The sequence below is a fragment of the Cottoperca gobio genome, chromosome 12 (assembly GCF_900634415.1).
Source record: "Cottoperca gobio chromosome 12, fCotGob3.1, whole genome shotgun sequence".
In the NCBI taxonomy this organism is placed as follows: Eukaryota; Metazoa; Chordata; class Actinopteri; order Perciformes; family Bovichtidae; genus Cottoperca; species Cottoperca gobio.
This window is the reverse complement of record NC_041366.1, coordinates 3,613,851-3,627,476: the sequence shown is the minus strand read 5'-3', so window position 1 is coordinate 3,627,476 and position 13,626 is coordinate 3,613,851. Positions and strand designations below refer to the sequence as shown.

The 13,626-nt window shown below is 38.5% G+C and overlaps 1 protein-coding gene across 2 annotated transcripts in view; it reads right to left on the bottom strand.

Annotated features, from left to right (window-relative positions):
- LOC115016328 (cingulin-like protein 1) overlaps nt 1-13,626 on the bottom strand; it is a 59,748-nt gene that overhangs the window by 18,998 nt on the left and 27,124 nt on the right. For both annotated transcript variants that reach the window (XM_029443997.1, XM_029443998.1), the window contains exons 4-6: nt 6,920-7,037; nt 6,094-6,278; nt 5,350-5,434 (exon numbers count right to left, since the gene is read on the bottom strand). In XM_029443997.1, the coding sequence (XP_029299857.1) occupies nt 5,350-5,388 (39 nt within the window). In that variant the 5' untranslated portion in view covers nt 5,389-5,434; nt 6,094-6,278; nt 6,920-7,037. The remainder of the gene's footprint in view (nt 1-5,349; nt 5,435-6,093; nt 6,279-6,919; nt 7,038-13,626) is intronic.

Sequence of the window (13,626 nt, the reverse complement as noted above, 5' to 3'; positions counted from 1 at the left end):
ACCCTGCAGTTCCCAAGTCAAGTCACGACGGACTGAGCTACTGTCGCCCGCTGTTTCCTGCATATCCCACAATTCATTGCTTTTTGTTAGACCCTCCCTGTCTGGCAGCTCTTCCGTTACATTTTGCAGTCTCCAAACCCAAGCCGATAACCTGATGACATCACTATGACTTCATCAAGGTCACGTCCTCAGACTTGACTAGTAAATGAATGTGTACAATGAGTGGAGTGCCCCTTTAACTGTACACTGCCGTAGCTCCAACTCCCGTGTTATACTAAGACAAATACAATGTGATTTGGTGTGGAAGGTGTTGGACATGTTTGTGAGAGTGTACATGGATTTCTTTGAGTGACAGGCTGGTTTACTCAGAGATCACACACAGAGTCAGCCCATAGCCATCTGCACACAGAACAATAGAAACTCTTCAAGTTGGGAACAATACATTTGATCATCTGTCGGAACCAAACCTGCCTCTTCTATTTTTAGCTAAAACACTTTCCAACATTGAACTTTTCTAGGTTGTTTTCATCATCTTTGGTTGTTTTCTAGCTTCTCTTGATGTGTTTCTACCTTCTTCTTCTTCTGCAGTAGTTCCTTTGGATTGCTTACTGTTTTCCTCGGGTTGCGTTTCAGTTTCTTCGATTTGTTTTCTAGCTTCTCGTGGTTATTTCCAGTTTTTTTAGACTCAGTCCAAACTCTTCATTGTTGTTCTTTAGCTTCAGGTTGCTTTCGAGCGTCCTCGTTTATTTTCTAGTTTTTGATGGTTGTTTTTTTTGTTTTCCTTGCGTTCCAGCTTCTTCTGTTATCTTTTTGCTTCTGGTTGTTTTATAGCTGCTCTTAAGCTTCTCTAAGTTGTTTTCTTGCTATCCTGGTTATTTTGTAGCTTCTTTAAATTATGTTCTATCTTCTATAGGTTGTCTATAAGTTCTTTCAGACAGTTTTCTAGCTTCTTGTGGTTGTTCCTGGTTGTGTTCTGTCTTATTGGGTGGTTGTCTAGCTTCTTCAGGTTAGTTTCTCTCTACTTTAGGTAGTTTATAGGCTTTACAATTTGTTTTAAATGTCTTTAGCTTTTTTTTTTCTTTTCTTCTTTCCCCTTTTTGTTTGTCTGAAGTTGTTTTCCAGTTTTCTCACTTCTTTGCTTCTCCTCACACAGAAACCTGGCTCAGTCTGAACTCACTTTGACTTATTACTGTGAGAAACACGGAACACCTTCACGTCAAACACTTAAATATTATCCAAGATGTCTGACACACAGATGTAAACAAGCAGATGCATTTAAAACTCTGCACACACAAAAGCAGAACTGTCACTGCAGCAGTGAGAGGGGACACACCAGCGTAATAAAAAATGAAATAAATAACCAATTAGTAGCAGCAGTCTTGTGTTGGACACGTACGTCTCTCACAGAAAGCGAAACGTCGAGCTCCGTTTGGCCCGAGGCAATCTGCTTGGCAATATGTTCCTGTGTTGTTGCCCCCCCACTCCTCCCCTCTCCGTGGCTGTAAATAAAAGAGATTATAAACCAACCGGCGCTCTGTCCTCACCTTAAGGCCGGCACGTTTTTACACTTAGCCGACAATTATCCTTCAACAGGAATATGTGTTACATATCAGGCTGAAATCTGATCAAACTAATCGTGGATGTGTCTTTATTTCCTGTGGGAATCACATAAATGAGCTCAGATGTACGATCCCTGGGTAAGCCTGTCAAATATGTCTATTAGTGATATGTTAAATATGGAAAACTTGGTAAGGTCCCCACGTACTGTCTGGTGTCGCTGAACAGTGCAACACTGATTTGGTCTTAAGTAAAAGAAAAGCGATATGTCAATTTTGGAACATGTATTTTAAGAGCTATACATGACACTATATGGATCTTATAGAGCTGTGACAATTCAGAGATTAATCTTTCGCAGATTGTCAGGAAATACATTTTTAAAAGGTTGTTGCCGTTTTCTGTCATTTCATTGTTGTTCTCTGGCCTCTTCAGGTGTGTTCAGGCAGTTTTTTAACTTTATGGTGATGATTAAGAATATGTCTCTTAAATTCCATAATCTTTTCCAATATGTACAGAAATATAGATGTAGAATACTTTGTGAAACCAATTATTGTATTTCATTAATATTAACCAGAACATAGAGGAATACAACACTTAGTTTCAGTCCTGCGATGTCTTTTTAAACTCTATACAATGGAATCAAATTAGAATATTAGAAAACAAAAGCCATCATACCTCTCATCCCAAACGGATCTGTACAAAACATATTTCCCCATGAGCATAAAGCTGCTTTCACACCCCAGATGTCCTCATCTGATTTCATTGCAGCTGTGTCCAACCTTTGTAGAACAGTTTTTTCTTCTTCTTCATTGTTCAGGTTTTGGAGAGATTTATATGTGTTTGATATTTACTAAGTGTTTTTCTGTCTGCAGTTTGAATGAATGTTGACAGTTTCGCTCATCCAGCTGATCCTCTCAAAAATCCATTAGCAGACGATGCCTGGTCTTACGCTGTTATTAGACATTTGTCGTTATCACTTCAGCTCTTAATATAAAAAAAGATCATATTAAGATTATATGCACTTCTTAAACTCGGACCGGAAGTGTTTTAGCTTCTGTCTGACAATGTTCTCACTTCTTTACAACAATTTAAGTTTATTGTTAAACCTTTAAGGTGATGCTGGTTAATTATGCTTACCCACAATGCAGTTCTACAGTATGCTGTACCGTTGAGACTTTAACCTCTAATTATGTTTTTTTTATTGACCTTTTGAGGATGTTTCAGTTTAATAAAGCTTTAACAAATGTTCATAGACATATGTGTCTACATGAATGTATGAGAGAGAACACGGGACATACAGAGCTCACAGTCATCCAGGATGCATCACTGAATCTACACAAACCTCTTCATTAAATATCATCTCAATCTATTAGACTTATATCCAATCAAAATGATGTGTGATTATACAAATCCCAGCTCATTTGCTGACAGATTAACCTCGAGTAATCTGATAAAAAGGTTACTGAGCCTCTTTTATGGCAGAGTGGCTCATCTGGATTAACAGGACGAAGCGTGAGACTGAAGGTGTCACGGGTTTGAATCCCCCCCCCCCGTCAATGGAACCAAACAGACAGGATGTTATTTGCCTCTTACTTTATGAACTAGTTGTTTTGAGCATCAGGGTTATAAACTGCCACAAACCAAATTCTGTCAGCTGTTAACTCCAGTTTCACACTGAGATGACCTATTTCCATTTCCATCCACTTCCCAAGTGACTTCTGCTGTCAGAACATTAAATCAATGACTAAGTGAGAGGTGTTATCTCAAACTCTCAATTTATTTCATTTACAGATTTGGCTTGAATAATAAAGAACGAGATCACGGGTACAAGCGGCCGAAATGGGTTTTCTCAGACGGGTGGCTGGCGTCTCCCTTAGAGATAGGGTGAGAAGCTCAGCCATCCGTGAGAGACTCGGAGTAGAGCCGCTGCTCCTTTACGTTGAAAGGAGCCAGTTGAGGTGGTTCGGGCATCTAGTAAGGATGCCACCTGGTCGCCTCCCGAGGTGTTCCAGGCATGTCCAGCTGGGAGGAGACCCCGGGGAAGACCCAGGACTCGGTGGAGAGATTATATCTCCTCACTGGACTGGGAACGCCTCAGGATCCCCCAGTCGGAGCTGGAGGATGTGGCCCGGAGAAGGGAAGTTTGGGGTATCTTACTGGAGCTGCTGCCCCCGCAACCCGATCCCGGATAAGCGGTGGACGATGGATGGATGGATGGATGGAATAACCAGTGTCATGTAAAGCATCAAAGTCAATTTGTTTCCGTGCACCAATCAGAACGTTTTAGAATTAGGAGGAAGAGTTCGGTAACTGTCAGAGAATGTGATCAAATGAATGACGCACATTGAATTGGAAGATAGCCGTAAACCGTTGATGAACCACAAGGCTCCGCTCGTGTGTGGGGGTCACTTTAAAAATGTAGTCAGTGAGGTAACTTGATCAATTTCCGTTACTCTTGGATTACTTCTTGGATCCACCTTCTGACCCTGGCCCGATTTGACGTCACGATACTTTGCAGGTGTGTAGTTGAGATCAGAAGATTTCTTGGTCCTTTTAAATTACAAACTTCCACTTTCACTTATCTACTCTAAAGTCACTCAAATGATTGATTTTTTGGTGCAGTTTCACTTTTAACTTCTGCCAAAAAACAAGATATTTTTAAATGAGAATCTGTACTAACTGAAAAGGTTGAGCCTGATTCATGTTGTATTTCTGTGCAGGAGATGCAGCATGCTGGCAGCCGGCCTTCTGCTGTTTGTGTTTAAGCTTTACAAGTTAAACTGTGGTGACACTTTGACAGCTTTCCTGTTATAATAAGACTCCAACCAGGTTTCTTCCCTCAACATTTCCTGTCACAACTGTGTCAGTCTATTATGGGGTTTTTGTTGTTGTTGTGTGTCTAGGTCTGCATCTGTGTGTGTGTGTGTGTGTGTGTGTGTGTGTGTGTGTGTGTGTGTGTGTGTGTGTGTGTGTGTGTGTGTGTATGAGAGTAGGTCTGCATCTGTGTGTGTGTGACAGACAGAGCCAGATGAGCAGGCAGATGTTTCCTCTGTCTCCACTCCGACTGTCTGAGAAAGACTGACAACAGCTGGACCAATGCCAGACACACACACACACACACACACACACACACACACACACACACACACACACACACACACACACACACACACACACACACACACACACACACAGACAGAAACAGTGACACTGTTCTACTTCAACAGAACTGCACTGAGAGGTGTACTATGTCTACTATATATTGAACTTCACCTTGTTGAACTAAAATATTTTAGTTTAAATTCAAACCAACATCATATTTTCTTGCAGCTGGTTAAATGTTGTAGTAAAAGTTCTCTTCCGTACCTGTATTAACGGTAAAGTAAAGTGCTTTTCTTTTACAAACATCGGATACACACTTCAAAGGACTTCTGCTACATCAGAGGTGAGATATGGATACGGTTTGGGAAATGATGGCATGAAGAATAAAATGTCAACACCTGCAGTTTGCACATAGACCTTTATCAGGCGATTACAGCATGAGACCAACTAATGCAGAGTGGAGCGAAGACTGTTCCTTCTCATTCTCTCCAAGGTGCGCTCTGTTCGGAAGTTGAAGTTGAAGTTGAATTTAAAATGTCTAAATCTACTGTGTTTGGATCTTCAGCTGAACCCTAACCCTACAGAAAGCTGGCGAGGGTTAGGTGTGTTTGTTAGTAGGTCTGAGAAAGCAGAATACAACTGGGAGAACAACAGATCAGACAGGAGTTTAGATGCTGAGTTGTACTGTACCATGTTGTTTTCTTGCTCAGTCTCGTTTTTTCCCTGCATTCTGCGGTCGCTCTGTCTGCTGGTGGACGTTTCGTCTCTGTCTGACCTGAAAACATAAAGTGAACAGTTTACATAATCATTACTTTTAGATTGTCAGATTGTCTTAAACTACTGACTGAACTGAGCATTTTACTGCACTGAGCAAAACTAAACTAAACTCACTCCCAACTCACTCTCACTCATATAGGGCGGCTTGTGTCTCTACGCATCACACTATAACGTTCCACTACCCCTCTAGCGTCAGTTTTGTGCGTAGTTTACAGAGTGACAAAGTCCACATAGCGAGGAGGTCAGGGCTTCATTTCCCGTGTGAAACTAAGTCAATTTTGACTTCTTTAAACTTACGTAACGTCCTTTTGTTACATACATTTGACCCAAATCATGATCTTTTCCTTAACCTATACAAGTGGCTTTGTTGCCTAAACCTATCCAATGACGTAACTTAGGCTAACTTAATTACGTCATTTATGTAACATACATAACGTAACGTAGGTCTGCATATTGAATAATGATACTAAAAAGGTACCCAGTGTATGTTAAAAAGTGACGCCAAGAGGTCCAAACCAATCAGCCGAATGTGAGGAGTTTGAGAAGGTTTGGATCAGCACTCTGAATTACAAATTATAATTCACATTGTTTCAATCAATGCCAAACTAAATCAATTCTCCTCAAGTATTCCGAAACACAGCATATAGAGTTGTGTACCTGTGGGGTTGTATTTTCTGTGTGAAACAGGTCAGTCTCTGCGTCTCTTCCTGGTACCTCAGCAGGTCTTGGGTCAGCAGGTTACGGAGCGCGCTCAGTGCCTCCTCTTGGAACAGCAACCTCTCTGATTGGAGCAAACGCTCGGTGATGAAGACCTGAAGCTCCCGACAAGCACACAGCAGAAACTGGGGGGGGGGGGGGGGGGGGTAATAGAAAACAGTTTTACTGATAGGTTTAATAGGAGCTGATCTGAGGAAATACAGCGACCTCATTGGTTTACTTAAAAACATAGAGCTATGAGATGCTGTTGAAAGCTGTTTTTTTGGAGAAAGAAAGCTTAGTGGACCTTGAGTTCAAATTATTTTGTCACACTTTGCAATTCTGGTTTGTTACGGATCAACGTATTGATTCTGAAGGCAGAAATATACACGTGTGCACCTGGTCATGTGACTCACAAGTCCCACAGAAGAACAAAGTAAACTGAGGTTACAGAAGTAGCCTTTTAGAAAAGCTTTATAAATCAACATCTATACGCACTGTGTTTTGACATTGTAAATATATTGTATTGTTTTTACTGCACACATTTTTCATTGTGTTTGTAATCTTGTGTTTTACTCTAAAATGTTATTCTTTCACTTCTGTTGAGATGCATGTTTGCTTGACCATGTGAAGCACTTTGAAACCTTGTTAAGAAAGGTGCAATATAAACTCAAATATATCAGCCAGCTAATAAATATTTAATATTGATCATATATATATATATATATATATATATATATAATGTGACCCGTGTGTAAGATATCAGTCTCCTGCTGTGCTCACTTACAGTGGACGTCTGAAGGCTGGAGTTTCTCTTCAGTTCTTGTTCGGTCTGTTTCTTCTTCTCCTGAAGATTACAAAGCTCAGAGGTCAGCAGCTGCTGGCGCTGTACGATCTGCAAGAGACTGAAAACACAAATACAAACACTTTTAGTTCACAGAATGTACTTCTTCAATTACAATTCACACTGTGTGATGTTTGACAGCTAAAATCTACGATAATAAAATCTATACTTGTATATATATTTTAAGTATGACATATTTCTGGAATAGTTTGTGGAGTGGCTGCTTGACATTTTGGTTAGATATTATTAGCCTTTAAAGCTATTATCAGCTTAATTATATGGGATTCAGATCGTTTATTTATTGAAAACTACAATATGAGAAACCTCTCTTACAGTAAAAACAAAAACAAGTTTTATTTCCAGTCCCATTTATAAACTTTATTACTCAATTCTGGACAAAACATGTATTACTTCAAATATTGTTGATTTTACAAATGTATTATTATTACGTGCTTGAAAATAAATTGAATGTCAATGAACAACAATTAATAAAAAATGATGCAAATGTGCAGGATAGTCCATACTTGAGATCATTCCTGCAAATTTGATTGAATAGTTGTTGTTGAATGCACACAAAGGGAGCTTGTATCCCTCAGCTGCTGCTGCATTACACTATATATTGTCCCTGAACACAGACTTTACTATTGTCTTGCAGCAGCTGAGTGATTTGCCGGAGAAAACACAGATGATCGATACATCATCATATTGTATTTGATACTTATTCTTTTCTTTTTGTCACAGGTTGTTCTGGGGTAAAAATAAAGATACGTAATAAAGAAACCCGATCCTGCCAGGTTCCCACATTAAACATTCCTGACTAACCAGCGGGCTCGCGCCTCCCTCGTTAACGTGAAACTGTTCCCACCTTGAACAAACACAGCGGTGTGTTCATAGATACACACAGAGCTGAACAGCTGATTTAGTGTTAGAGTTAGTGATTAATGCTCTCTGTTTAAAGTCAACAGCAGCCAAATATTCCAAACTACACTCTCCCACACACATCATGTGTGAGGATCACATTCTACTCTTCACTACTGTTAGCTACAGAGAAGTAGCAGCGGCACAGAAGGACTCAGAGTACTTCTAAGTAATGACTAATACATGCAGCAATAGTACTTCAGCAGCAGCAGTAACTACTGTAGTAGTGTCAGTGCTTGTACTACACTAGAAGTACTACTTGTTGCAGTAGTAGCACTAATTATAGTATTTATGTTAGTCTGAGTACTAGATTAATATTACATAAAAAAGCCTTATTATATATATTATTATACATATAAAGCCTTCTATAAGAAAGTGTTTACAAATATTTAATATGATGCAGGCTTTATCATCCATCCATTGCCACTTTATATATTTGTTTTAGTTTATTCCCCAGTGTTTTTATATTTCTATATTTCTATGATCCCTCTTTTTTTGTTGTATTGTTTTTTATGTTTTTTATCTTATGTTTCTTTTTTTGGAAAGCCTATTGTAACCTAGTTAAGTGTAAAGTGCCATATAACTAAAGTTATATGGCATAAACTATTATTATTATTATTATTATTATTATTATTATTATTATTATTATTATTTAGTATGCATAGCAGTGTAGTAGTAGTAGTAGTAGTAGTAGTAGTAGAAACAGTAAGAGCAGCAGTAGGTAGACTAGCAGCAGCAATAGTAGTGGTATAGTTAGTTTAGTGGCCTACTACTGTAGTAGCAGCAGTGTAGAAGTAGTACTGCTCATACTTGTACTAGCAGTACTAAAATAATTATCATACTCCTATGAACAATTGTAACAAAAAAAAGTTACTTTTCTGTATTTTCTGTATTTTATTCTATTTAATTGTGTACTCGCCACTTTACTCTCTTGCTCTTTTGCAACGTAAATGTCCCCGTCGTGGGACTAATAAAGGATTTCTCATTCTGATTCTGATTCTGTAGCAGTCAGTGTAGTAGTAGTAGTACAAGCGGCACAACAAGAATTGTAGTAGTAGTACTAAGAGAGGGAATGTGGATGTATATTTGTTTTGTACCCGTCTCCATATGAACGATACAGCCAGTAATGAGAGTGTAAGTTAAGTGCAGCACTCAGACATCAGAGTGAGGTTGCACAAGTGTCCACTGGGAGGCACTAACCCTCTGTAACAGAGTGGCACAGCAGCAGGTGACAGAGGCAGAGAAGTGTTTTGTTTGTGAGGAAGAAGAGGAGGCTCATCTGAGGGAGGCCTTTGATGAACTAACTGAAGAAGTGACATCAACATGTAGAGAAAGACAAATTAGTAGAAACGACGCAAACAACGGTAACACAAAGGCCCCCTGGGAAATATGTTAACACTGTGTTAATGGGGTTTCAAGGAGGCCTGCTGACTGCACGGTGTGTGTTGTTATGAGAAGGACAGACATGGGAGCTGAACATAAACATCTCTGATTTAGATTCACTGGAAGACATGTGAGGTATACCTGAAACACTGATGAAGAACATGTCTGATGACAGCTAACCGAGCATTATGTTTTATGAATGTTGGAGGTTAGTACAAGGAATTAGGAACTTTTAATATTATGCTAACAATATGGATGATTCCTAAAATCAGCAATTTTGCTGAGATCATCTGAGATCATACAGTATCATCGTATCATTTTGCTGAAAGCATCTTAAGAAATGTGTTTTTTACACTATTAATAAGAAATAAAAAGAATAAGACTTGGATAAATTTACCAAATGTCCTTGAGGAAATTTAATAAATTATTATTTTTAGCTTCGGTGCATTTTGGGGCTGTTTTCCATTCCACATATAACGCTAGTGACGCAATGTGTGTGTCAAACTACACATCTGAAGATTCCAGGTTCAGTTTTACAGTTGTTGGTTTTTTTCTCCCTCCACATTTCTGCACAGTTTGTATTTGTAATTATTTGTTTTTGTTAGTTATTGCTTAAAAACACCAACAACAATAACAGGTTTGGGTAAAAAAATGAAGATGCAATTCACCTGAGCAGTGACAGCATTACCATGGCAACCTGTGCGTCGCCTCTCACACACCTTTTCCTGCTCGACTGTGTGAAATCTCACTTTAACTCAGAAACCTCGTGGAGTTGTTTCTGCTCCGTTTCAGTTCAAAGCTTCGAAGACATTAACATCTTGACAGGAATCTCGAGGAGATTTCAAGACTTTGAAGCAAATGAGCCACTTTGTCGCCTGTCAATCAAAGTCGAACTCAGCCAATCAAATGACTTCATTAAAACGCTGCGTGTGACGAGGAACATCATCCATTGGTGTGAAAAGACAGCAATTACCTATGAATATCAATGTGTGTGTGTGTGTGTTATTTTCAAAATGTCAACACACACACACACACACACACACACACACACACACACACACACACACACACACTGCCAGCTGTTAGTGTGTTCTGATTAGCTGCTTACGTACAGAAACGCGTGAATAGAGCTCCATAATTGCTTGAATGTATGTGACAAACACGTTTCACTCCATAATTGCAGGTGAAACATGTGTGGGTGTTATTTATTGTAATTTCTTTTACATTAATGTATGTCACCACTTGCAGCTAGTCCCATACATAATGTTCACCGTGTCGAGGTCACACACACATATACACTGTGTGCATATTTATAGTACATGTAATAATACATTTCGATGAATAAAATCCACACAGTGTTTCTGTCATGGACAAAGGTGACGCTAAAGTAAGTATGTAATGTGCACGTTAATGTCTCTGCTTCTGCTCAATATCGTTTGTGGTAACATTTCCTACATGCATATCTGCAATTTTAAATACAGATTTACATTTGGAAGTGTAAATAGAAATGAAATGCTCCAGTTTCAGCTTCTCCAATGTGACAATTTACTGCTTTGTTTCTTTCATATAAATACTTTTTATTTCAGTTTTAGCAAATATTATAATAGTTTATTGATAATTGAACAAAATGTAATTAAAACATTTTTTAAATCCCTTTAGCTTGAAGTATTAATTGTAATCAAGTAATTGTGTCTCCCCACACGTCCTGTGGTGCATCTGTCATCATTTCATTTATCTGTAGTGCATTATTCAGAAGGATTCACTTCTTTTCTGTTTTATCACCATTGTGACCTAAATATCTACTGGACTGCTCCACTGATGTTTTTTTTACTGATGAATCGATAATAAATCAAGGAAAGTAATCGCTACTTTAGCCTTACAAATAAAAGCAGGTTGATTGTTGAGAACAAAGAGTGGAAACAAAGAAGAAGAATGTAGAAGAGGAGGAGTGATGGAGATATACTCAGTTCAAACAGGGGAGAAGGGTTGAGAAGGAGCAGAACAACTCAGGAAGATAATAAACAGCTGAGGTAAAGGGAGGGAAATAACAACTTGAAACAAGAACAATTTGAAGGGGGTAAAAAGGATGAAAGGAATGCAAAGATCAAGCAGAAATTTGTTGGCAGGGCGAGCAAGAGGAACGACAGGCAGAAGAAAAGAGAAATCATGATCAGTTTTGTTCCATTACACAACTGTGCTGTGAAAGGAAGGCATGCTCTTCTTCGATAACAAACTCTGTCACCATGACTGTTTGGATTCTGTTTTCACACCTTTCTGATTGTAAATGAAATGATAAGTTCACAAACACAATACTTTTGGTTGCATGCACAAACAAAAACTCAATATTATTAAAGTCTTTGACATGTCATGACAAGAGAAATGCATAAATCAAAGAGAGAAAAATAAAGTGAAAGACAGCAATGAAAAAGAAGAACGAAAAAACAAACTAAGGAAGAGAAACAATAAAAAACAACTTTGTTTTCCAATTACTGTCCTACAGAATGAAATGATCTGAAGAAGAAGAAGAAGAAGAAGAAGAAGAAGAAGAAGAAGAAGAAGAAGAAGAAGAAGAAGAAGAAGAAGAAGAAGAAGAAGAAGAAGAAGAAGAAGAAGATGGTTGGCAGAGTTCAGCTGGGTGTTTTCCAAACTGCCAGTCTGCCTGTTAGTCTTGGCAACAGGCTGAACTCTCCTTGCGCAACCCGACCAAACACTCTGTTTCTCTCTGTGGGAAAATACCACAGATAACAACACAATCAGACTCCATCTATCCCTCCTCCAGGCGCTGCTGAGACTATGTTGGTTTGTACTGCTGTGTGTGTGTGTGCATGTGTGAGAGACCTTTCGGTCCATCATGCACTGCTGCACATAATACAGAATGTCTTGTTGCTTTTAAATGAAACATTACACGTCTGGGGGAGAATACCAGCACGGTTTAAAAAATGATCTGAAATATAAAGAATCCACTTTTTTATTTTTTTATTCTGCCACTGTTCCTACATCTGAAGCTCAGTTCCCAGTAGTCCTAATGGTACCTATCAATCAATATGATTTTATTTATATAGCCCCAAATTACACATTTGTGTTTGTACATGCAGATAGTTTTGGTTTCATTTCTACACGATGGAGCTTCATAGAATTCAGTTTGAGCTGCGCAGTATTGAAAGTTGACATTATTGTTTTTTATTGATTAATCGTTTACTCAAAAATGTATCTGGTTCCAGCTTTTCCATTGTGATTATTTGCTGTTTTTTATAGTATGTAATGTATGTAATGTAAATCAAATATTTTTGTGTTTTGAAACGTTGGCCGCACAAAACAAGTTCTCTGAAGTCGTCATCCTTAGAAATTCTGCCGCACATTTTCCACAATTCTCTGATATCGTGTAAACAAAACAGCAATTAATCAAGAAAGTAAATAAAAAATAAAAATAATCTTTAGCTCCACAAATGTCTTTCCAGAAGCAGTATCGGTGTTACTCTGGATAATCCACAGAACATTAGAACTACTTTCTGCTGAAATGATAGGAGTTATAGGCTGTTAGTGTGTAAAGTGTGTAAAGGAACATGCGGGTGTACGGGAGGACCAGGATATAAAAACAAAACATTAATCTTCATATTTTCTCAACACCTGGACATCAAAACGCAATGGACAGATATTATTAGAGGGTTTTTTCTTTATGAATTGATCCTTTAAGATGCATCATATAGGTATACTTATATTTGAAAATAAATTAATAAACTTTTACTCACAAACAAATCCTTATATATTAAAATACTTGGAAGTTTTATACTTGGGTGTTTCCCCACTTCACAGGCTGGAAGGTCAAAGGTCAAAGGCACTTCAACGGGGCCCAGCATTCCAGTAATAAATTAAAAAAAGTCTATTTATAAAACAGATTTCTGAGAACGTTGGAAGATAAACATGAGCGGAATGTCAGCCATAAAGAGGGGAGGAGTTTAAATGTTTGCTGTGCCATTTCTGTACGTCCATAGTTTGTTTTCAGTTCACGCTGAAACAGAGCTTAAAGAAACAAGTCTTAAGACTCATACGCAGTACGTTGACTGAAGAACATGACAGATTTACACCTTCGCTCTCCTTCTTTGGTCCTGAATATGAGTCATGTCGTTTATGCCTGGCACTAATACTCTTCTGTACTCGTAGAGTGTTTGTGTTTACCACATGTTGCCATCTCTGTCCGTCACTGGAGCCAGAAGATAAAAGTGAGCCTCTGAGGTAGGATGACACCACCGACCCAAACACATCCGTCTTTAAGCTTTAGTAACGTCTTAATAGAGCAATGATTTAATTTGAAATAAGTTTTTATTATCGGCGAATCTACTGTATCAGGC